This window comes from Ovis canadensis, chromosome 13, assembly GCF_042477335.2.
Source record: "Ovis canadensis isolate MfBH-ARS-UI-01 breed Bighorn chromosome 13, ARS-UI_OviCan_v2, whole genome shotgun sequence".
NCBI classification, from domain to species: domain Eukaryota; kingdom Metazoa; phylum Chordata; class Mammalia; order Artiodactyla; family Bovidae; genus Ovis; species Ovis canadensis.
This window is the reverse complement of record NC_091257.1, coordinates 92,253,062-92,276,660: the sequence shown is the minus strand read 5'-3', so window position 1 is coordinate 92,276,660 and position 23,599 is coordinate 92,253,062. Positions and strand designations below refer to the sequence as shown.

Below are 23,599 nucleotides of genomic sequence, written 5' to 3'. Positions count from 1 at the left end.
TATATTTCATCCAGTTGCCGCACATGGAGCTTTTGTTGTTTTATGCCAGACAGCTTTTTCAGTTCTGGGTTTTCTTGGACTTCCACATGTTTTTTTGCTTCTTGTTTTATTTTTTTTTCTTGCAAGGAGTGGTGGGTCTTGTCACTGCCCCTTCATCTGAGTCCTGCTGTCTCCCTAGATAGGGCGTGCGCGGACCCAGAACTGAAATACAGGAAAAGTCTTAATAAAAGAGATCAGAGCTTGGCTTGCTGAGCTTTCGATGTGGGTGCTTCGGGTGGAGGTCTATGGACAGAGCCACAGTCGGATGTAAGATCAGCCCTTCCTGGAGCCGGCTGAAGTATCCACAGAAAGTGGGGGTGCTCCGTGGGATCCAGCCCCCATTGGTGGCCATCCCAACCTCCAGGTTGCTGTATTCTCTTTGTAGAGGAGACAGCATACCTTTCACCTCTCATGTCTCCTCTGGAGCCTCCATCAAGCCCACGTCACAGTGAGTAGTGGATATTGCCGCTTCTTCCAGTGACAGATCCAGCTGTTTTCACACTGTGATTTTATGGATCTGTCTTCTCATGGCTGTATCCAGGGGCTACAGTGATGGTCAGGCTCTTCCCATCTCCTGGCTTGGTTTCCCTTTGTGTCCGCCTTGTTCCCGGAAGGTTCCTGGCTTTGTTTTCCTCTCTGTCCGCCTTGTTCCCGGGAGGTTCCCTTCTCGTGGTGGCTGCACTGGCCTCCAACAGCCTCAGACCTGCATCTGATTAGCGTGGCCACGGGGGAGAAGAGAGTGTGTCTTTCCCTCCTGTGTCGTGTAAAGTCCCAGATCCAGGGCTCGTTGGGTCGGCTCAGGTCCCCCAGGGATCAAACTCACTGCTTCAGCGGTGAAAGTGCGGAGGCCTAACCACCGGGGAATCCCCTGCTTTCCCATGCTCTCCTAGAGCTGGGAGCTGCGGCTGGGAGATGGAAGGTTCTCGAACACGCCTTGGGAGCGGGCCTGGAGTGGCCTCGCTTGGACTCCATGACAAGGGAGAGGACGGGAAAATGGGGGCCCGTCTCCTTGCTGCCTCCTGCTCGCCCCTTTCTTCCGCCACCGCCGAGGCCCGGGTTCTGACTCTTGAGCCAGGCTGAGCCAGAAAGGAGGTGTTGGCTGCAGTCATATTTCCTTGATGCCCTGGTCTGGCCTGGCGTTGGAGGCCCTGTGCCCACACCTCTGGAGACACGACGTGGCCACCCAGAGTAGACACCGGCAGGCGTCCTTTTGGTAAATGTGACGGGAGGGAAGGGGGTGACGGGGCCCCTGGCGGAAGCGGCGACTCCTCTGCTCTGACATCCTCTCTTCCAGGAAGCCCTCACCTCAGGCCCCGCTTCTGAAACCACACGGGGCTGGCTGGACGGATGCTGGGGAGAGGTCACCCGGCCTGGGCCTGGAGGGGCTTCCGCCACTGCTTTGCTGGGTGCCCGTGGCACACCCGCTCCCTTCTCTGCCCTCAGAGTCTAAGGAGTCCCCAGGGCCTGACTCTGCTCAGACGTTGCATGTTTGCTCTGAGAGCCTGCTTTGGGAGTGTTTATTCCCGCCTGGTCCTGTTTCTGGAGGGGCCCGTGGATGGGCTGGGTGCCCACCAGGTCCTGCCTTCTGGCTCTGTGACCTTGCACAAGAGGCCTCAGTCTCTTTCCCTGTGGCCTGAAGATAAACATGGTGCTGTCTCGTGGGCTTGCCTCCTGGCTCAGACAGTAAAGAGTCTGCCTTCGATGCAGGAGACCTGGGTTCCATCCCTGGGTCGGGAAGATCCTCTGAGGAAGAGAATGGCAACCCACTCCGGTATTCTTGCCTGGAGAATTCCACGGACAGAGGAGACTGGCAGGCTACCGTCCATGGGGTCGCAAAAGAGTCGGACACGACTGAGCAACTAACACACCTCATTGGGATGATTTGAGGATGAAATGACTTAAGAAATTGAAGTTTAGAACAGTGCTTGGCATACTCAGTAAATACTCAAATGCTAGCTATTATGATTACTACTATGACTACAACTTTCGCTGTTATTATTACTACATAGGAATAATAATAAATGTAAGAGCTATTATTAGTATGGAAATAACCATGATAAATAACATGTCCTTACCGACCACCATTTTTCCATTCATCATTCCATTTGATCCTGGCCACAACCTTCGGATCTGATCGTGATTTATAGATGTGCACACTCAGCCCACTTGGACCCTCTGAGGTCTTACAGATGCAGAGGGCTTCTTCTTGGTCATGTAGTTCTCCCAAGATGCTTGTGTGTGTGTGTGTGTGTGTGTGCGCGCGTGCTAAGTCCCTTCAGTCATGTCTGACTCTGTGCGACCCCGTGGACTGTAGCTTGCCAGGTTCCTCTGACCATGGGATTCTCCAGGCAAGACTACTGGAGTGGGTTGCCATGCCCTCCTCCAGGGGATCTTCCCAACCCAGGGACTGAACCTGTGTCTCTTACATCTCCTGCATCGGCAGGCAGGTTCTTTACCACTAATGCCTCCCGGGAGACCCTCTCCGTGCACCCTCCCCCGACAAAGATGCTTAACAAGGAGCTTTTGGGTTCCTTCCAGAAAAACTCTTCTCTGGGCCAAGCAAGCCTTGTATGTTCATGAAGCTGTTCCACCTTGGATGTGGATGTCAGGGTTTTCAACACCGTAGTCTGTCTATTTTGAACTTGACTCTGTTGTAGCTTACTAAGACAGTGTGTTAAGTTCTGAATAGGGCAGGAGCCTTCTTACCTCCCTCCTTTTGCATGTAAGACCTTTGTTAGTGCAGCTCAAGCTTCCATTAATTTTGAAGAGACCCATACTTTATGCTTGTCTGGGATTGACTGGGACGTCTTTGGGATTCCAGGTCCTTGCAGTCTCTCTGGGATTAGGAAGCAGTAGGGACTCTTGCAAATACAAGGGATGGAAAGACTAGCTCAAGCAGCCTTAATTAAAAAAAAAAAAAATGGACGCCACACTTTCACTGCCAGGGCTGGGTTTGATCTCTGGTCTGGGAACTGAGATCCTGCAAACGGCATGATGTGGCCAAAAAAAAAAAAAAAAGGGGGGGGGGGCTCACGTAACTGAAACATATGTGGATCCATGATTTGAGGTATGGCTAGGTCCAGTTGTCATTAGGGAATTGCCAAACTCTTTCCCAAAGCTGCTGCACCATTTTATAGTTCTTCTTGCAATGTATGAAGATTCTAATTTCTCTCTATCCTCACTAACAGTAGGTATTGTCTTTTTGATTATAGCGATTCTAGAGGGTATGAAGTGTTATCTCATTGTGGTTTTGTTTTGGATTTCTGTAATGACTAATGATACTGAGCATCTTTTCATGCGTTTATTGGCCATTGGTGTATTGTCTTTGAGAAATGTCTATTTAAACCTTTTGCTTTTTTTTTTTTTAAATGGAGTTATTTGTCTTTTTATTAAGTTGTAGGAGTTTTTTGTATATACTGAAAACAAGTCCCTTGTTAGGTATATATTAATAATTTACACATTCTGTAGATTGTCTCTTCTGTTTCTTTATAGTCTTTGAAGCACAATGTTTTTAACTTTGCTCAAGTCCAGCTAATCTGATTTCTTTTAGTTGCCTATACATCTGGTGTCATAGCTAATAATGCTTTGCCTACCCCAAGGTCACAAAGATTTACACCGATGTTTTCTTCTAACAGTTTTATAGTTTCAGCTCTTACTTTTAGGTCTATGATCTGCTTTGAGTTAATTTTTGTGTACAGTGTGAGAAGGAGTCCAAGTTTGTTGTTTTTTTGTTTGTATGTGGATACAGTTTTCCCAGCAGCATTTGTTGAAAAGACTGTTCTTTCCCCATTTAATTGTCTTAGCACTTTGTTAAACATTTACTGACTATAAGTGTAAGGATTTGTCTCTGGACTCTCAGTTCTTTTCCATTGATCTATTACCTGTCTGTAGCTGGTACAGTACCACTTCTTACAGTTTGGAGGTAGAGTGCAAGTAAAGGGTAAGTAAGGCATGTGCAAAGGCCCAGGGGCAGGAACAGGCCGTGAGTGTGTAGCTGGGCAGAGGAGCCCACACTCCCTTATGAGCAAAGAAAACAAAACTAGCACTTTTCCTTCAATTTTGGTCCAGCGAGGAGCCTGGTCCGAAGAGGCCCTGCTGAGTTTCAGTTCTCTGCCCAGCACTGATCTCAGGCAGGACAGACAGACAGAAAAGGGAACTAACCTTTCTCTCGTTTTCACTAGCTACTGGGTGTTGCCAGCCCCTCAGGGAACCCATCAGAGGAGGACCCCTGGGTTTCCTGGTTCATGTCTTGAGCATCTCTCGCCTGGACCAGTAGCCATTAGCCAGTCTTCTGGCTTTTATGTTCGTTTTATGTTTTCGCCAGTGCATCTTCCGCTTGGCAGTCAGAGGGATTCTGTAAAGGCTAAATAAGTGGGATGTTGTTAGGCCTCAGCTAGCACCCGTCCCCCTCCACCCATTGCTTCTCCGAGGCTCTTGAGAAGAACCTGAAGAGCACACCCCGGCCTTCCCTGATGTGTGTTTAGCTCATGCCTCCAACCTCATCACACGTCGTCTTCTTTCTCACTCTGCTGTGGCCTCCCTGGCCTCCTTGCTGTTTCTTGCTGCCTCAGGGCCTTTGCCTGTGTTCCTCTCTTGCCTGGAGTGTCGTTCCCACACATTCTTGGATGGCCCATGCGCTCACTTCGTTCAGGTCTCCATCTGGAGGCCCAGCTCCTCCAGACAGGCCGTTGCACCTCCCTCACTCTCTGTCCTCATTTCTCACCTGTCACTTATCCATCATAGAACTTGTATATTTATTAGGGAGGAAAGTATTCCTATTTAACTCTCAGAAAGGTTATAAAACAGTATAGCGGTTCAGAGCACTGACCCCAGAGCCAGACTGGTTAGGCCTCAATCTGCTCTGTGACCTCAGGCAGATGACTTGACCTCTCTGGGCTTCAGTCCTCACATGTGTCAAATGAGGGTGAAAACAGGAACCATTTCACGGGGCTGATGTGAGGGTTCCGGGAGTCTGACAAGAACGTACAGCCTCCCCGAGTGTTAGCTCTTGTTATTACTGTCAGTGGTTAACGCTCAACTTGTGGACTGTTCTCCCTTTGACCGTGAGCTCCCAGAGGGCTGTCCTGGGCTCAGTCTGTCTCTGTTGAGTTTGGGAACCAATGGAAATACATCCCCTGTGTAGGGTTGGCCAAAAAGTTTGTTTGGGTTTTCCTACATGCTATTAAAACCTGAACAAACATTTTGGCCAACCCAATGCAAAGTGCTCGATACTCAGTGACTGGCCTGCCTCTGCCTCACTTCCTCCTTGAAGCCTTTCCGGCCCACACTGTCCTTCCCCTTCTCTGATTTATCACAAGCCCTTTCACCACTTGGGGCTGTTGTCTGGGCCCCTCCCCTCCCCCTCCCCTCCCCCTCCACTCCCCTCCCCCTCCCCTCCCCCTCCCCTCCCCCTCCCCTCCCCCTCCCCTCTCTGTCTTCCCTGGATCACCTTTCCCGGCTCACTTGCCTCCAGAGAGAGGGCTCCATCTCCCCCTTTTGCTTCCCCACTAGCCCGTCCCTGGCCCAAGGCAGGCTCTCGAAAACCCCCAGGGTCTGAGGTTACAGAATGTCTGGACCTTGGCACCGTTAGGATCTGCTCCTGTTCTTGCAAAGAAGAGATAAACGTGGCTAGAGGAGGGTCGTGTTTGGAGCTGGTGCTCCGCAGGGTACGCACCCGACACCTGGCCGGCCCATTGCTGCTCGTGGGCTCAGCTCACATGTCCTGGCCCGATCCTGGCCAGCGGAGACTCAGTGCTCACCGAGGCTGTCCTTTCCCAGCTGGGCGGCTTTTCCCGCAGTGTCTGATTTACCCCTCACCATGGGCTTCCCTGGTGGCTCAGCTGGTAAAGAATCCACCTGCAATGCGGGAGACCTGGGCTCCATCCCTGGGTCGGGAAGATTCCCTGGAGAAGGGATAGGGTACCCACTCCAGTATTCTTGGGCTTCCCTGGTGGCTCAGCTGGTAAAGAAGAATCTACCTGCAATGCGGGAGACCTGGGTTTAAGCCCTGGGTCGGGAAGATTCCCTGGAGAAGGGATAGGGTACCCACTCCAGTATTCTTGGGCTTCCCTGGTGGCTCAGCTGGTAAAGAATCCACCTGCAATGTGGAGACCTAGGTTCAAGCCCTGGGTCGGGAAGATTCCCTGGAGAAGGGGTAGGGTACCCACTCCAGTATTCTTGGGCTTCCCCAGTGTCTCAGCTGGTAAAGAATCCACCTACAATGCGGAGACCTAGGTTCAGTCCCTGGGTTTGGAAGATCCCCTGGAGAAGGGAAAGGCTACCCACTCCAGTATTCTGGCCTGGAGAATTCCATGGACTGTATAGTCCATGGGTTCGCAAAGAGTCGGACACAACTGAGCAACTTCACTCACTCACTCACTCATGATAGACTCAATGGACGTGAGTTTGAGCAAACTCCAGGAGAGTGATGGACAGGGAGCCTGGCATGCTGCGGTCCATGGGGTTGCAGAGTCGGGTTCTACTGAGCAACTGAACACAACAACAAATGACTGTAAGCAGAACCAGACGGCCAGGTTCAGATCCAGGTTCCTCCTCTTACTTCTCAGAGGCCTTGGTGCATCCTGCTGAGCCTCCGTCTCCTCATCTGTTAGACGGGATGATAACAGAACCTACCTCCCAGGCACAGGGTCGAGGCTCCGTAGGCGTTGGCTGCTGCCCGCAGTCCTTGTCACCACCTTCCTTCTCATCACTGGTTTTCTTTTCTCTTTTTAAAAAGTTTATTTATTTAGCTGTGTAGGGCCCTAGTTGTGGCACGTGGTATCTTCGATCTTTGTTGCGGCAGATGAGATCTTTAGTTGCAGCTTGCGACCTTTTAGTTGAGGCATGTGGGATCTAGTTCCCTGACCAGGGCCCAAACCTGGGCCCCCAGCATTGGGAGCATGGAGTCTTAACCCCTGGACCACAGGGAAGTGCCATCACTGGTTTTCAGAGGATAAACCTGCAGCTCAGGGTGGAGGGCATCTGGGCCAAGGTCACCCAGCTGCGCAGGAGTGGAAACAGCCCTGGAGCCCACGTGTGGCTGTGTTGGGAACCATCTGGCTGGAGCGTCATATCTGTGATTTTTGAGAGAGTAGAGAGATGGAGAGATAGTGAAACATTCGGGCACGCTGAGGCCAGCTGATTAGAGAAAATTATCTGCCAGCCCGGTCCTGTTGGTTAGGCAGTGCGGCCTGAAAATCTCCTCTGATATCTTGAGGCCTGGCTGGTCTCTGCGTCTCAGTTCTTATCACACTTCCTATGGGGCTGAAACCCTTGGATTAAGGCCTGCCTGTCCTCTGGAATGTCCCAGCCTGTGCTGTGGAAAGATGGGAGAGGAGAGTGAGAAATGGTGGGGAGGGGCTGCAGATTCAGGCTCCTGACTGGCCTCTTCACATCTTTTTTCCATGTCCCTGTGAAGGTCAGCAGTTCTATTCTTTTTTTTTTTTTTTTAAGATTTCTTTCTTTCTTTTTTTTGATGTGCACCATTTTTAAACTCCTTATTGAATTTGTTACAGTATTACTTCTGTTGTTTATGTTCTGGTTTGGCCAGGAGGCATGTGGAATCTTAGCTCCCTGACCAGGGATCAAACCCATACCTGGAGGATTCGATATCCTGGAGGGCTCAACTGCTGGACCGCCAGGGAAGTCCCCAAGGTGTTCCTTACACCCATTTTACAGATGAGAAAGCTGGGGGCCCGGGAGGGGCAGTGTCTGTGACCTCCTCTGTGATCTACCAGACTCTGCCTCTGACTCGCTCTCTTTCTCCTTCTCTCTCTGGTTTTCTCTCCTCCAGCCACACTGCCTCCGGGATATTTCTGTTTTATACCCATTTTACAGATGAGAAAGCTGGGGGCCTGGGAGAGGCAGTGTCTGTGACGTCCTCTGTGATCTACCAGACTCTGCCTCTGACTCGCTCTCCTCCGCTCTCTCTGGTTTTCTCTCCTCCAGCCACACTGCCTCCGGGATGCTTCCCTTTCACAGCCCACACGCTCCCACTCTGCCCCTTTACATTTGTTGTTCCTGCTGCCAGGCATGCTCTCCCCCCAGATTTTTGCAGGAGTCCCTCCTTGGCTTTGTCCACACTCTGTTCAGATGTCAACCCCCTCGGAGGGACCTTCCCTGCCTTCCCTTTTTGAAAGAACACTACCTTGCCCAAGACCTGTAGCCCCTTGTTCTGATGTGTCTTCATAATATTTGTCTAATCTTGTGTTATATACTTGATTTTTTTTTAAAGCCCATCTTCTTTATTAGAATGTAATATCCACCAGGGGCTTCCCAGGTGACTCAGTGGGTAAAGAATCCTCCTGCACTGCAGCAGACATAGGAGACACGGGTTTGATCCCTGGGTAGGGAAGATCCCCAGAGGAGGGCATGACAACCCATTCCAGTATTCTTGCCTGGAGAATCCCATGGACAGAGGAGCCTGGTGGGCTACAGTCCGTAGGGTCACAGAGAGCCCGACACGACTGAAGCGACTGAGTATGCATGCATGCAATATCCACCAGATGAAGAATTTTTCTAGTTTATTAACAATGTATCCCCCAGAATGCTGCCTGTTTTGGAGGAGCTGCTCAGGGGACGTTTATTGAATGCGTGAATGAATGACTGAGGTTCCCCAGCTCCAGGTCCCAGTTTGCCCAGAGCAGAGCTGGGACTTGGCTCAGACCTGGGTGATCTGGAGGCCATTTGGTGCCCTCTGGGTTGATGTCGCTCATTGCTGCCCTTTCCTCTAACCTAGGAGCTGGCCAAGAGGACCCCCGGCAAGCACCCAGACCACCCGGCAGTCCAGAGCGCCCTGCAGGCCATGAAGACCGTCTGCTCCAACATCAATGAGACCAAGCGGCAGATGGAGAAGCTCGAGGCTCTGGAGCAGCTGCAGTCACACATTGAAGGCTGGGAGGTGTGTCTGGGGCAGAAGGAACCTCCTGGGCTGGAGACAGACCCAGGCTGGGGGCGTGCACAGCTGTGGGTTCACACTGCCGTCTGGGCACCAGCTTTAGCCTGTGGCATATTTTGTTTGGCCTGCATGTTGCTTGCAAAAAAAAGTTTAATTATTTTTCAGGGAGGTCCACATAAAAGTATAGATTTCAAGTTTTTCTTAAAAAAAAAAAATTGGTAACCCTGGCCCCCCATTTTGCGTGGCATCAGCCATCGGAGCCTCTAGTTTTTCTCCCTGCCCCACCCCAAATCACTCCTTCACGTTTCCTGACCTGCCTGGTGTCCTTTGAGCTTTCGATGCCAAGGTCAAGGGTAGTGTTTAAGAGTTCACTCCAGGACAGAATTCTGGCTTTAACACTCCTTTACGGTGGCTTTAGGCAAATGTCTTAACTTCTCTGAGCCACGCTTTATCTATAGCTGTATGTAGTAGGTACTCAATGAATGGTAGGTATGGCTGTTACTGGGCTTCCTGGGTGGCTCAGTGGTAAAGAATCTGCCTGCAATGCAGAAGGTGCAGGAGACACGGGTTCGATCTCTGGGTGGGGATGATGCCCTGGAGGAGGGCATGGCAACCCATTCCAGTATTCTTGCCTAGAGAGTCCCGTGGGCAGAGGAGCCCAGTGGGCTGTGGTCCAGGGGGTCGCCAAGAGTCAGACACGATGGAGAGCGACTTAGCACAAGCACATGGATGTTACTGGGGTCATGATTATTAGGGGATGGGATTCTTGATCTCTTCTGTTGTGGCTTCCTTAAGTTATTAGAGCCTTCCTGAAAATCTGTAGAAGGAAATGGGAAAATCTGGATAAATAAGAAAGTTAATATCTGAGTAAGTACAGCTGGAATATGGGAGATTGAGACTAAAGGGGAAAGACTCTTGGACATAGATTTTTCTCTGAATCACCGGCCTCAGACCGTTTGGCTTTTCTGGCACTTGCCTTGGTCGGGGTTTCCACTGCATCTCCTTGTGGTGTGTGTGTGTGTGCGTTCTGTCGCTCAGTCGTATTCGACTCTTTGTGACACCATGGACTGCAGCCTGCCAGGTTCCTCTGTCCATGGAATTTTTCAGTCAAGTATATTGGAGTGGGTTGCCATCACCTCCTCCAGGGAACCTTCCCAATCCAGGGACTGAACCCACACCTCTTGTGTTTCCTGCATTAGCAGGCAGATTCGTTACCACTTGCGCCTCCTGGAACGCTTTCCCTATGTTGGGGAGTCCTAAATGAGACTATATGGCTGGGAGGCCGAGGGTGTGGCTGCAGAGGGGAGAGGCCTGTGATCAGGAAGGAGGTGGGTGGTTGTGCATTAGTGTTTATCATGTGCCCACTCGCCTTCCTGCCCAGCTGAGGCTGGAGAACAAATAATGGCATTTCTCAGACTCCCTGAGATGGGATGGGGTTGGCCAAGATCAGATCCAGCTGCGTGAGATTTGGAAGGCAGGGCTGGGACAGAGGTCACCCTTCTGCTCTTGCAGCTAAGCACAGTCGTGATTGTGTTGGCTCTCTGTGATCGCATTTGCAGAGGGCCCAGCTTCCAGCTTCTGGGTGTCAAGGGGAAGGGCTCTGTTGTGCTGTTGGTGGTGTGTGTCTGGCAGGACAGGATGGCTTTGTAGCTGATGGTTAAGGCTACATCACCTGAGGCCTGGCAGCAGCAGCTTGGGCAGCATTTCCTGAGAGTACCAGCTTGGGCGGGCTTCCCCATTGGCTCGAGAGTAAAGAATCCACCTGCAGGGTAGCAGACGCAGGTTTGATCCCTGGGTTGGAACGATCCCCTGGAGGAGGGCATGGCACCCCACTCCAGTGCTCTTAACTGGAGACTCCCAAGGACAGAGAAGCCTGGTGGGCTGTACAGTTTATGGGGCCGTGAAGAGTCAGACATGACTGAAGCGACTGAGCACGCTCACGCCAGCTTGGGCGGGCGGGGGTCTGACGGTCCCTTTCCCCAGTTAGGGCAGGGGCAGTGGCTCCCCTGCAGGGCCAGTTCTGCAGGGTTCTTGGTTTTCTGGCAGCTGTAATTCTAGGCTGCTCTAGCCCCTCCAAGAATTGAGTAAGGCCCTCATTTTTTTCTGCTTGGTTTCTGTTCCTGCAACTGAAAATTGTGTCAGTTAGGGTGTTCCCTCTAAGGAATCTTGTTTCACCTTCATGATGCCAGAGCTCTGATTTGGTTTCTTGTGACCCTCCGTGGTTCCATGATGGCGCAGCTCCAGGTATCATCTGACACAAATCAGAAGGAGATGGGACCCAGTTATTCTCCCTAGTGGAGGAAAACCTTTCCCAGAAGCCCCAGAAGGACTTCCTTTTCCATCTCATTGGCCAGAAATCAGTCACTTGGCTACTTTCACCAAATATGCTAACCTGAAGTGTATATACAGTGGACATGTTTAAGAATCTGTCTGTTTGGGCTTCAAGTTTCCTGGCAGCCAAGGTAAAAAGAGCAGGACACATCAGTTACTTAGCATTCATTTGTCAAAAAAGGAAGAAGCTGGGAAATTCTCGACATCCAGCTAGAAAGAAAATTTCTCACGTGGGCCCCTGTGAGGAGAGCATTAAGCAAGCAGTTTGGCAGCCAGACCAGAAGTGATTTCCAGATGCCTTCTGGTAAATGCCTAGGGAAATAGAAACTAAGGGTCTCTGAGGCTCTTTTGACCCTGAAAAATCTGCAGTTTGAGAATGGCCCTTATTTTGATCAGCGTTGCTGGGTGCAGGAGGAAATAAAGTGACCCAGAGTAAGAGTTGCTGGCAATTACTGAGCCCATGTTATACATTATTCCAGCACTGGAAGAGAGGGCTGTTGCTATCCCCATTTCACAGAGTAGAAAACTGAGGTGCAGGCTCTTGACTTTGGATCCAGCCTTTTAACTTACAGATGATCCTGCATTAAGCACGTCTGTCTTATTCTCCTGGCCTCATTTCCCCCTACTTGTCTAATTTTGGGCTTCCCTTGTGGTTCAGTTGGTAAAGAATCTGCCCTCAATGCAGGAGACCCAGGTTCGATCCCTTGGATCGAAAGATTCCTTGGAGAAAGAAATGGGAATCCACTCCAGTATACTTGCCTAGAGAATTTCATGGACAGAGGAGCCTGGTGGACTGTAGTCCATGAGGTCACAAAGAGTCAGACACGACTGAGCAACCACGCTTTCACTTTTACTTGTCTAATTTCAGAGATAGTATCTTTAAAGTTGTCTCCTGGTGTCATTTTGTCAATAAAGTGAAGCATAGAACACAGGTGATTTTAGAAAAATGTGACGTAGTGTTCTGTATAGTAGGAAGGTTTTCAGGTTTGATCCTCAGAGTGTACTTGGGAAAATAATATGTTCCAGCTAAAACAAATAATGTTTAACTGTGGAGCTGCTTGCAATAACTTCATGCCATCAGCAGTTAGCACCTCAGGGGGCTGGATGACTTAGGGCAGCTTTCACAGTGAACAAAGGTGGTTGCAGGTCCTGATTTTTTATTCTCGTCTTGATACTTTCTAGTCTGTTTGACCTCTTGCCCATCTGATTAGATAGCTGTCCTCTCTCTCGCAATATGGCTGGCAAGGGACTTGTTTCCGGAGGAGGCCGATCTTGTCTTGGCTACTCTCTTGCTGTGTGCTCATTAGTTTGATCTCTGATCTGTGGTTTTTTTTGGCCTGATCCTCTATAAGCCAATTGTCCGTTTTAGTTGTGGGACTGGTTTAGTTAAAACCAGATAAGGTAATCCATAAATCCATTTTATTGAGCACCAGGAAATGGGAGTATGTCACAACAGTGTGGAAGTAAGCATATGGGCCCACCCTCTCTGCTTGGAGGGGAGCCTTTGCCTCAGTTTCCTTATCTGATAAGTTTGGATAGTGGCAGGAGGCCACACAGGTCACTTGAGGATTTGGGGATTAGATGAATGCAAAGCACTCAGAACAGTGTTTTTTTTTATTTTATTGGTTCAGAGTAAATACTCCATAAACGTCAGGAAGAGTCGTAGCTGCAAAGCAGGATTTCTTGTTTGATTTTTTTAGATGAGAAAGCATCATGCAGCTTTGGCAGGGCTCATACCAGTATGGGCTGACCCTCCTGCAAAGGGATGCTCCACAGACTTCCGTGAGAAGCTCACAGTTGTAAAAAGACATGCATGGTCTTAATAAGAAAAAGAGAGGACACACCATTCTTGCTGGTTCTGGAAGCCCCGGTTTAAGAGACTGTCCACGGCTCACTCCCCCAAAGAGGGACAGTGGGAAAGAAGCGTGAGGAAAACATAAAGTTAAAAAGAGAGACCATAAATAGAAATTCTTGTATGTTCTTCCCACCCTCTCTGGGATGCCTTGTGCTCTTGCCCCTCTGAAGACTCCTGCTGTAGGCCAACAGATGCACCAAAACGCTTCAGGTCCCCGTCTAGGAGGAGCACAGGAGGCAGAGGGGAGTGGGCGGGGCAGTAGGGCCACCTGTCTGGGTTCAGGTCTCAGCTCACCCACTCACTAGCTGTATCATTGTGAAAGCCGCTCCGTCGTGTCTGACTCTTTGCGAACCCACGGGCTATACAGTCCATGGAATTCTCCAGGCCACAATACTGAAGTGGGTAGCCTCTCCCTTCTCCAGGGGATCTTCCCAGCCCAGGGATCGAACCCAGGTCTCCCACAACACAGGTGGATTCTTTACCAGCTTAGGGATCGAACCCAGGTCTCCTGCAATGGGGGCAGATTCTTTACCAGCTGAGCCACCAGGGAAGCCCAAGAATACTGGAGTGGGTAGCCTATACCTTCTCCACGGGATCTCCCAGACCCAGGAATCGAACCGGGGTCTCCTGCTTTGCAGGCGGATTCTTTACCAGCTGAGCTACCAGGCAAGCCTGGACTAGCTGTGTGACCTTGAACAAGTCACTTCACTGTTCTGTGCCTTTGTTTCTTAAAGTGAAACTCCATTTCTGTAAAGTTGTAAGGATTAATGGAGTTCTGTGAGATGCTTAGAAACCGGAGTTGGAGGGTGATAAGCTGTGTGCCTGTGTTAGCTTTCGCCCTCTTCTCTGCATGGCGCTTTACTTCTGCTCTGTCTGAAGGAGGCCTGCAGCCCTGACTGGCGGACACCCTGGTGCTCAGCCTCTTTGTGTGTATCTGGCCCTTAGCCTCAGCCCTGACCTGGGTTCAAGGATTCCAGGGAGACTGTCAGCTGGGCTTCTTTCTTGGCAGGGCTGGGGTGGAAGGGGCCTCCCTCTGCAGTGTCCTGGGCACTTCAGATGCCGTTTCCTGCGTGGCCCTTGGCCGAGGCCAGGGAGGCAACTTCCCAGGCTGGGCGTGCTTCTTCTGTGCGGCCCCCTAGCCTTGGTCTGGGTCTGCGTGGCCTCTGGGCTGTTGGTCCTTACAGCCAGGCCCAGTAGTAGGTTCCTATAGAAGCAGCCTTCCACCCTGAAGGGCGATGGGCATGACAGCATTTTGGTTCCCTTCACTTTGGTGTCAGCTGGTGCTCTGTATCTTACCTATCTGAGTATAGTTACCCTTTACTCTGAGTATAGTTATTCTAAAATACTATGCATTTGAATGCTTCCCTGGTGGCTCAGATGATTAAGATGCGCCTCCAGTGTGGGAGGCCTGGGTTCAATCCCTGGGTCGGGAAGGTCCCCTGGAGGAGGGCACGGGCACCCGCTCCATATTCTTGCCTGGAGAATCCCCATGGATAGAGGAGCCTGGCGGGCTACAGTCCATGGGGTCGCAAAGAGTCGGACACGACTGAGCGAGGAAGCACAGCACGTGCAAGCAGCCCAAATCCCCTTTGGAGCCTGGAGGGACTGGTAGGTGGGCACGAGAGAGGTGGGCAGAGGAGACAGGAGCACCGGGTCTCGAAGGAAGTGTCGCGCTGCCGTCTGCTCTGAGCTGCCCTGTGGGCCACGGATGGACTCTCATCACCGGGGAGTCGTGCTCTCCCAGTTTGCACGGATGCTGAGGCTCCAGGGGCCGCTTTTGCCCCTATACCCTTGGAGCAGCAGGCACACTACCTTGCTGGGTCTCTGTGCTGTGGGCGTCACGTATCTGCCGGTGGCACACAAGCGTCCAGGCGGTGATTTCTGTTAACGGGTATGTGCTTGTGTCCTGGGCTGCGCAGCCCTTGACTGCAAAGAAGTTGGTTTCCCAAGACTCAGAGGGGGCTCTCTGGCAGCACTGGGGGAATGGATTTGTTGTTTCCAGCTGCCCCATGGGCACCAAGCAAACCCGCTCTGATAGCAACGGAGGGAATTGCGGCGGGCAGTTAGCAGACAGTCTCATTTCTGAGTTGCCAAAACCAGTTCCTCTTGCTGGGTCTCAGAAATAATTGAGATAGCAGGCCTCTCTGGGGTAGGAACTTGTCGCTCCTGGGTATTGAGTGTCTGGGGAAGGAGATTCTGTGAAGAATCCCCGCTCTTTCCTCCCTCAGTTCATTTCCAGGCAGAGACAGCATCTTGTCTCTTGGTTTCTTGCTACTTTGTGATCTGCAGGTCTGTAATGAATTTCCCCTAAAATAAACACTTCCCTGTCATATCCCCTGGGCCTCAGTGTCAGAGGCCCCACCTGTGGATGGGGCCTCCATCCTTATCTTGATGTATTTAAAGTACATCAAGCACTTAAAGTTGGAGGCTCTGCAAAAGAGAGACGTTAATGATTTAAGTGAGATAAAAATCTTGGGGTTTCCCTGGCAGTCCAGTGGTTCGGGCGCAGGACTTCCACTGCAGGGGGCACAGGTTCGATCCCTGGTCAGGGAACTGCAATCCGGCGTGCCGTGCACTGCAGCCAGAACGAGAGCAGCAACAGAGCAACCCGCCCAGTGGTTTATTTCTCAGCAGCGATGCAGGCTGAGGGTGGGGCGGCCCTGCTCCGCTCGGACCCTGGCCCCTTCCCGTGTTGTCCTCTGCCGTCTGCTACAGCGGGTCCTGCCACTGTGGCTGCCTTCCAGCCTAGGCAAGAGGCGATAAGGGAGGAACGGGAGGGAGGCGGTTTTCTCTCAAGAAAAGGATGTAGAAGCGGGGCACGCTGGCCAGAATATCGTCACAAGACCACACCTGGCACGAGGGATGCTGAGACATGGAGTCTGTGGTTGGGCAGCCACCTGCCAGCTGAAACCGCCTTTCTCGGATGGAAGAGGAGCATGGGTCTGAGACTCCCCCCTCCCCAGGGGCTCCTGCCCTCCAAGGTCTCTTTCCCGCTTGCTCTCTCATCACTATAAGATCTCTCTCCCCCGGGCCCTGGTCCCCTCAGAGCTCCAGATGAACCTGTGTGGTCCTTGGCTCCGAGGACTCCTTCCAGCAGGGACCTCGCCCCATCCGTATCCTCAGCCTCTTTATCTTCACCATCCTCCCAGGCCTCCCCTGTGCCTTTCCTGACCACACTGCTTGAGCCCCACGAAGGTTCAGTGCACCCCACGCACACCCAGCATCTTGGTTATTTAGCACAGATGACCAGGTAGAATTCAGAAACGGTTCCCATCTCTTCTCGCATCCCCAGTGCTCTCAGAATCCTTCCCCTGGTGGTGTTCACCCCCTGGTGGGGTTGGTCACTTGTTCTGCAAGCATTTGTTGAGCACCTACTGTGTGCCTGAGTGTGTGGGAGGGGCTAGAAGTACAGTGGCAGATGGTTGATAGATGCTTGATAATGCTTCCGTGCTTAGGAAAGTGGCATTCTTTATATGTACATAGTGAATTCTGCCAGTATTTAAAAAACGTTTATGTATTTACTTGGCTGTTCTCGGTCTTGCGGCACGCAGGAGCTTTAGGTGTGGTATGCGAACTCTTAGTTGCGGCATGTAGGATCTAGTTCCCCGACCAGGGCACGAACCTGGACCCCTTGCGTGGGGAGCTTGGTGTCTTAGCTGCTGGACCACCAGAGAAGTCCCAGAGGTGGCATCCTCATGGAGGGAATAAAGTAACAAGACGCAAATAAATAAGCGGGAAGGGGATTGGCAAAAAACCCAACCAAACAAAACACAGCAAAACCTATAACAAAACACAGCCTGGGCCGTGTGGGGTGAGTGAGTCCTTCCACCTCTCCAGGTCCCAGGGCCCCTCTCTGAGCAGCGGTCGTCTCTGTATGCTCCCACCAGCATTATTCTGGCACATGCCCCAGAGGGAAGCCTTCGATCGGGTGGTACTAGGTTTCTGTCTGCTCACCTCCAGTGGTGCACTGAGATTTTGGGGGTGTGAGGGAGGCAGGGGCAGGTCTGTCTCTGGGAACAAAGAGGGGTATTCCCAAGGGCTGTCCTGGATTCACCAGCTCATGCCCTGCACCCTCGCCCCATTGCTCTCCTAGGGCTCCAACCTCACCGACATCTGCACCCAGCTCCTCCTGCAAGGGACTTTGTTAAAAATCTCTGCGGGCAACATCCAGGAGAGAGCTTTCTTCCTCTTCGACAACCTGCTGGTCTATTGCAAGCGGAAATCCAGGTGAGTGGCTGGAGGCGGGGCCAGGCTGGGATCCGGTTGCACTCTTGACAGTTTCCCCCTAGGGCCGCTGGGCCTCCCTTTTCTCCAAGTTGAGGGATTTGTTCTCGATCAGTATTCTCCAGGAATATAGGTTATTTAAAATTTTCTAGTAGTCGCATTTAGAAAAGCAAAAAGAGGTAGGTGGAATGAATTTAAATAATATATTTTATTTACCCCGGTATATCCCCAAATATTATTATTCTACCTAATCAGTTTAAAAAATTGAGTGAATAGATATTTTGCATTCTTTTAGAAAAATGTACGCTAAAGCTTCAAAATCTAGTGTGTCTGTTACGCTTACAGCACGTCTCAGTTTGTGCTAGCGACCTTTTAAGTGCTCGGTAGTCATGTATGGCTTGTGGCTGCTGTAGTGGACAGTGTAGATTGAGGCGGTCATGGAGTTTGGAGATTTTTTTGTGGCACTCGCATCCTGTGATTCTAAGATCCAAAGATAGATGGTTTGAGGGGAGGGGGTCCTTCTCCTGTTACAGTTTTTTGAGGGAAACATAGTGTCTTTGTCATCCTTGTTTCTTTCATTGGAGCTTCTTAAACTTCGTAGAGTGAATGGACGGCTGGATGAGCGGTAGACCGATGGGGATGGATGTTTGGTAGGATGTGTGGGCAAACGGGAGGAGGGATGGATGCGTAGCTGGAAGTTTGGGGGATTAATGGGTGTAGGTGAAGGGAGGCCGGGAGGCAGTGCTTGTGGATGTGTGTATGAACTGATCGGTGGACGGATGAGTGAGTAGATGAGTGAGTGAGTGGTTGGAGTTTAGGAGCTGGCTGGATGGAGGGATAGATAGTTGGTTGGGGGAATCTATGTTTGGGTCGTTGGAGAATGGATATGAAGACATGGTGGGCTGGCAGAGGTGTGTTTAGATGAAAGGTGAGTTGGGGCCTTTATAAGTAAATGGGTAGATGGATGGATGGCTGGATGGTCATAAAATTGGGAGGCTGGGTGGATGGTGGAGGTTTCGAATTGGTGGATAGATGGTCTGTTGGATGGGTATGTTGAAGAATGTTTGTTTGGTAGCTGCCAGAGTGGCTAGGCCCTGGTGTGGGAGGTTGGGTGATTGGATGGTTGAGTTGATGGGAGGTGAATGAGTGAGTGGACAGAGGGAAAGTTTGGAGACGGAGGGGTGGGGCATGAGTGGACGGTTGGGTGGACGAGTGGGTGGGGAGGTTGGTGGGCCAGGAGAATCCCTGCCTTTTGGTTTTCTCGCTGAGGAGGTAGAAGACCGTCACAACTGACCAGTGCAGCCCTTCTTGAATGAAACTTCTTCCTGCTACGTTTCTTCAGGGACGAAATCGTGACTTGCCAGAGGCTTCTTTATTCTTTTATCTAGCAAAGGCTAGGGCTGAGGGGAGGTCCAGATCTGCGCCCTGCTCTCAGCATCACCTCCGCTTTCCTTCGTGGTTCTGGGCTTCTCACTTACTGTCTCCCTGAGCCTCATTTTCCTTGTCTGATTCTGCTGGCCTCCTAAGGTTCCTCCTGTGGTGAGGAACCATTCCACAGGATGAGTGAGGGGTGTTCAGTGTGGGCGTGAGGAAGCTTCTCATCATCCTCCTTCAGCAGTCTGACCTCTCTGAGCCTTAGTTTTCTCTTCTGTAAAATGGGGTTGATTTAAAAAAGAGTTACAATAGTGTTTGGTTAAGAGCCGAGTTCCTTATTATTTCTCTAGCTCCGTGACTTGGCCTCTGTGCTTCAGTTTCCTCATCTGTGGAATAGGTTGAATTATCCTGTACCCCGCAGAGCCATTTTGAAGGACAAACTTGTTAAGTTTGCTTGGTGCATAGTAAGTGCCCAGAGCGAGTAGCTGCTGTTACTGTTAACCCCCACAAGTGACGAGTTCCTATTCAGTGTGATCCCGTCAGTGCAGCTTTAGCACAGAGTAGGCACTTCAGCCACAGGCCCCTCCCTCTGCCCCCTTCCCTCCTTGTTCTGGGGCTTGCTCCTTCTGGTCAGAGGCCTCCATGTCCTTCCTCACTGTCTCTGCGTGGCTGGGCCACGTGTCTCTTTCTCACTGATGTTTTCTTCCCGCTCACTCCCTTGGTCTGTCTGCTACTCACGTGTCCTCCTGTCCCTCCATCAACGCTGCCCTCTCCTCCTGCCTTGCGCCCTGCCTGTCCTCACTGGGGCCATCCTGAGAGTCCTCCTTCGGCGATGCCAAGGCCACTGCCAGCATCCACCCATAGCCCCGCCTGCAGCACCTCCCCAGGCCGTATGAGGCAGGCCCTTTTCCCAGAACCTGGGATTTAGAAAACAGCACGTCCCTTCAGGCCCCCGTGGGCCCCCAGCCTGGGCCAAGTTTGCTCAGGCTTCAGCCACCCCTGTGTGGGCCCTTCCTCCGCTGGAGCTATAGCAGCTGATGCTGGTGGGGCTGGACCCCCAGGGGGCCTTCTGGGGCCGGCCCTGTGGCCACAGGAGCTCTTGTAATGACATTTCCGGCCTCAGGCTTTCGAGTGAATGGGGCCGGCTGGAGGCAGAGGGCACACATCACCCGGGAGAAGCTGGCAGGCTGCCACCTTTCCTGCACTGGGTCAGGAGCCCGAGGGCTGGGCCCTGAGAGGTCTTGGGGCCGTCAGTGGCGGATGGAGCTCCCGGCCTGACTCTGATGTGGTCCCAGGAAACGCCCGACGCTGGTAGCTGTCTGCCTCTGGTTATGTCTTTGCCAGGCACCACCAGTCTGGGTCATGGGTCAGGAGAGGTCTCTGACTCAAGAGTGCTTCTGGTCTGATTCAAAACTGGAGGCTGTTCAGGACTTCCCTGGTGGTCCAGTGCTTCGGAATCCGCCTTTCAATGCAGGGGACGCAGGTTCCATCCCTGGTTGGGGAACTAAGATCCCCTATGCGGAGGGGAAACTAACCTCGTGTGCCTCAGCTACAGAGTCCGCAAATTGCAATGAAAGATTCCCCAAGATACAGCGAAGATCCTGCCTGCTGCAACTAGGACCCAGGTGGCCAAAAAAAAAAAAAAAATAGAGGCTTCTCGGGTGTCAGAAGTGAAAGGGAGAGTTTTAAAAACCTGCCTCCCCGTTCTTCAGAAGAGGAAACGGCACAGGAGAGCTAAGTCTCATTGTCTCAACTGCTGGTTTCAGATCATGGAGGCGTCAGCATTGTGCAGTGGTTACAGATGCAGAGACGCTGCCGCCTGCCTCTGTTTTTCTATCTGTTTAGTGGGGGTGAAAGCACTCTCCATCTCCATCTGAGGTTGTTTTTACAGATTAAGATAAAACACGTAAGGTGGTTAGAATGGTGCCTGGTACAGGGTGTATAAAGTGGGAGAAATCTAAAACCGTGTCTTCCCTTGGTTTTGTCACACACAGCTCACACTTCACTTGGGTCTAAAACAAGATTCTTCATTTTATGTAGGCCGCACCATGCGGCATGTGGGATCTTAGTTCCCTGACCAGGGATCAAACCTGTGCCCTCTTCGTTGGGAGCGTGGAATCGTAACCATTGGACCGCCAGGGAAGTTCCAGGATTCCTCCTTTCATTGCAACGTCTGCTCCAGACCTTTTTCTCCTTGAGTTTTCTTCATTCCTAATAAAGGGCACCACCATTTACTCAGGCTCTGAGGCCAGAGTCTTAGCTGTCCTTCATTCTGACCTGCCTTACCCCTCATCACCAGCAGATGCTTTCCATTCTCTTATCAGACGTTGGCTAGAACCTCAATGTGATTCTGATAAAAACTGCAGGAGGGAGGTTGTGTGTCTATGTACGTAAATGATTTTTAAAGTTTACATGGAAACACAGACAAAGACAGCTAAGACAGTTTTGAAGGAGAACAACGATGGAAGACCTTGATTACTGACACCAAGGCTTGCTGTGAAGCTGCTGTAATTAAGACAGTGTAGTTAAAATGGTGTAAAATCAGATAAGATTAATGGAGTGCAGTAGTGAGTCCAGAAATAGACCTACGTAAAAGCAGTCATTTAAATTTCAACAAAAGTACCAAAGTGGTTCAGTATATGGTGCTGGATCAGTTTGATATCCAGCAGGAAGAAGATGAGTCTTGACCCTTCATACCATATACAAAAGTCAACTTCAGATGGGTCATTGATTTAAATGTGAACAACAAAACAATAAAGTTTCTAGAAGAAGGCATAGGAGTCTGTCTTCATGATCTAGGGGGTAAGCAAAGATTTTTAAATTGTACAGACAGTATAATTATAAGGGGAAAATATATTTATCAGACTACATTAAAATTAAGAACTTTTGTTCCTCGAAAGACATCAAGAAGAGAGTAAAACCCAGGCCACAGAGGAGAAGATCTTCGCTATCACTTTGCAAAGGACTCCTATCCATAATATATAGGCCTATTTTGGCCTTTTGCCTATTTTTATAAATAAAGTTTTATTGGCAGATAGCCACGCCCATTCATTTTTGTGTTGTTTGTGAATGCACTCATGCCTCAAGGGCTGAGTTCAGTAGTTGTAACAGAGACCATCTGGCCCACCCAGTTGAAAATGTTTACACGCTGGTTCCTTTTCAGAAGAAAATCTGCTGAGCACTGTTATAAAGCATTGAGAAAAAGACAGCCCAACAGAAAAATGGTCAAGGGACAGTCATTTCACAAATGGAAGACACCAGATGGGCAATAAACATGAAAAAGTGCTCAGCCTCTTTACTCACCAGGGAAATACAGATGAAATCTTTATTAGAGACACTCTTCTCTGCCACCAGAATGGCCAGAATGAGAAATTCAATACCAGTTATGGAGACTGTGGAGCACCTGGAATGTCTGTATGCCACTGGGGGTGTGGCTTGGCAGCATCTACCAAAGCCAGTTGCATGCATTCCTTATAACTGAGCAATTCAACTCCTAGGTAGATGAACCCAAAGAAAGGCGCACGTATGTTCTTCATAAGACACGTGCCAAAACATAAGGCACAGCGCCAGACTGAAGCCAACCCAAATGTCCGTCACCATCACCCCGTGTGATTCCATGAATGTGAAGTTCCAAAACAGGAAAGTGAATCCAAGAGGTTAGACATCAGGATAGTGGTTAATCTTGCAGGGGGTAGGAACCGGAAGGGGGAATGATGGAGAGCTTTGGGGGTGCCTCCTGCCGTCCTGTATTGGAAGATGTAGTCTCAGAGACTGCGTCCTGTTCCCTGCTCGGAGACTATGTCTTCCCTGCTGCACCTAGAGTAGTGCCCAGTAGGTATTCTCTCGATCACCTGTTGAGTGCATGGGTGAGTGACGCCCCCAGTCCTGCCTTGGTAGCCTTCCTGGAGGAAGTGCTGGTCAGATGGTTTGTCAAGTGACTACGTGGGTGTGTGAGTTCACGTGAGCGAGTGAAGCAGTGATGGGTAGGTAGATATTGATTTCTCCGTGTAGAAATGGAGTTCCTTTCCATTCTGGTTTTATTTCAGGAAGTTCCTGTTTGTTAGACACCCTGACAGCCTCTACCCATTTTCTAGCCTTAGAAGAGTGGGGTTTCTATTGCTCCTTATTGGTTTCACATCCACATCTCCTATTGGCTCAAAAGTAGCTCTGGGAAGTCAGCAAGGTTATTAGCCCATTTTTCAGATGAGGAAGCTGTGGCTGAGAGTGGAAAAGAGACTTGCTCAAGTCACCCCGGCACCAGCCAAAACGCCACACTTCTGAGCCAGTTCCTGCCCTGCTCCTGTCCCTGGATATTCTTCTGTGTTACTGTCCTGCACCCGATTACTCTGTTGAAGATGACTGAGGCCCAGGGAGGGGATGGGTAGGGGACGCCGACTTCCCGCTGTCTTTCAGGGTCACTGGGGGCAAGAAATCCACCAAGAGGACCAAATCCATCAATGGCTCCTTGTACATCTTCCGGGGTCGAATCAACACTGAGGTCATGGAGGTGGAGAACGTGGAGGACGGGACAGGTAGGCCTCACCCTTGCCCTGCCTGGGCCCAGCGCCCCCCTCGTTGTGCTGCGTGGGTTTCTCATGGTGGTGGCTCCTCTTGTTGCAGAACACGGGCTTCGGTAGTTGCAGCTGCTGGGCTCAGTAGTTGCGGCTCCTGGACTCAAGCACAGGCTCAGTAGTTACGGCACACAGCAGCTTAGGTGGCCCATGGCATGTGAAATCTTCCCAGACTAGGGATCCAAACCAGGTCCCCTACATTGACGGCCGGGTTCTTAACCACTGGACCATCAGGGAAGCCCCTGCACTAGGGTTTTAAGCAGCCTAAAGTGCACGAAGGAGATGGGCAAGGAGGCAGGGAAGCACCAG

At 51.0% G+C, this 23,599-nt stretch overlaps 1 protein-coding gene across 1 annotated transcript in view; it reads left to right on the top strand.

Annotated features, from left to right (window-relative positions):
• Window positions 1-23,599, top strand: part of PREX1 (phosphatidylinositol-3,4,5-trisphosphate dependent Rac exchange factor 1) — a 178,537-nt gene that overhangs the window by 100,911 nt on the left and 54,027 nt on the right. The window contains exons 6-8 of the mRNA XM_069548769.1: window positions 8,777-8,938; window positions 17,215-17,348; window positions 23,133-23,251. Coding sequence (XP_069404870.1) covers window positions 8,777-8,938; window positions 17,215-17,348; window positions 23,133-23,251 — 415 coding nt within the window. The remainder of the gene's footprint in view (window positions 1-8,776; window positions 8,939-17,214; window positions 17,349-23,132; window positions 23,252-23,599) is intronic.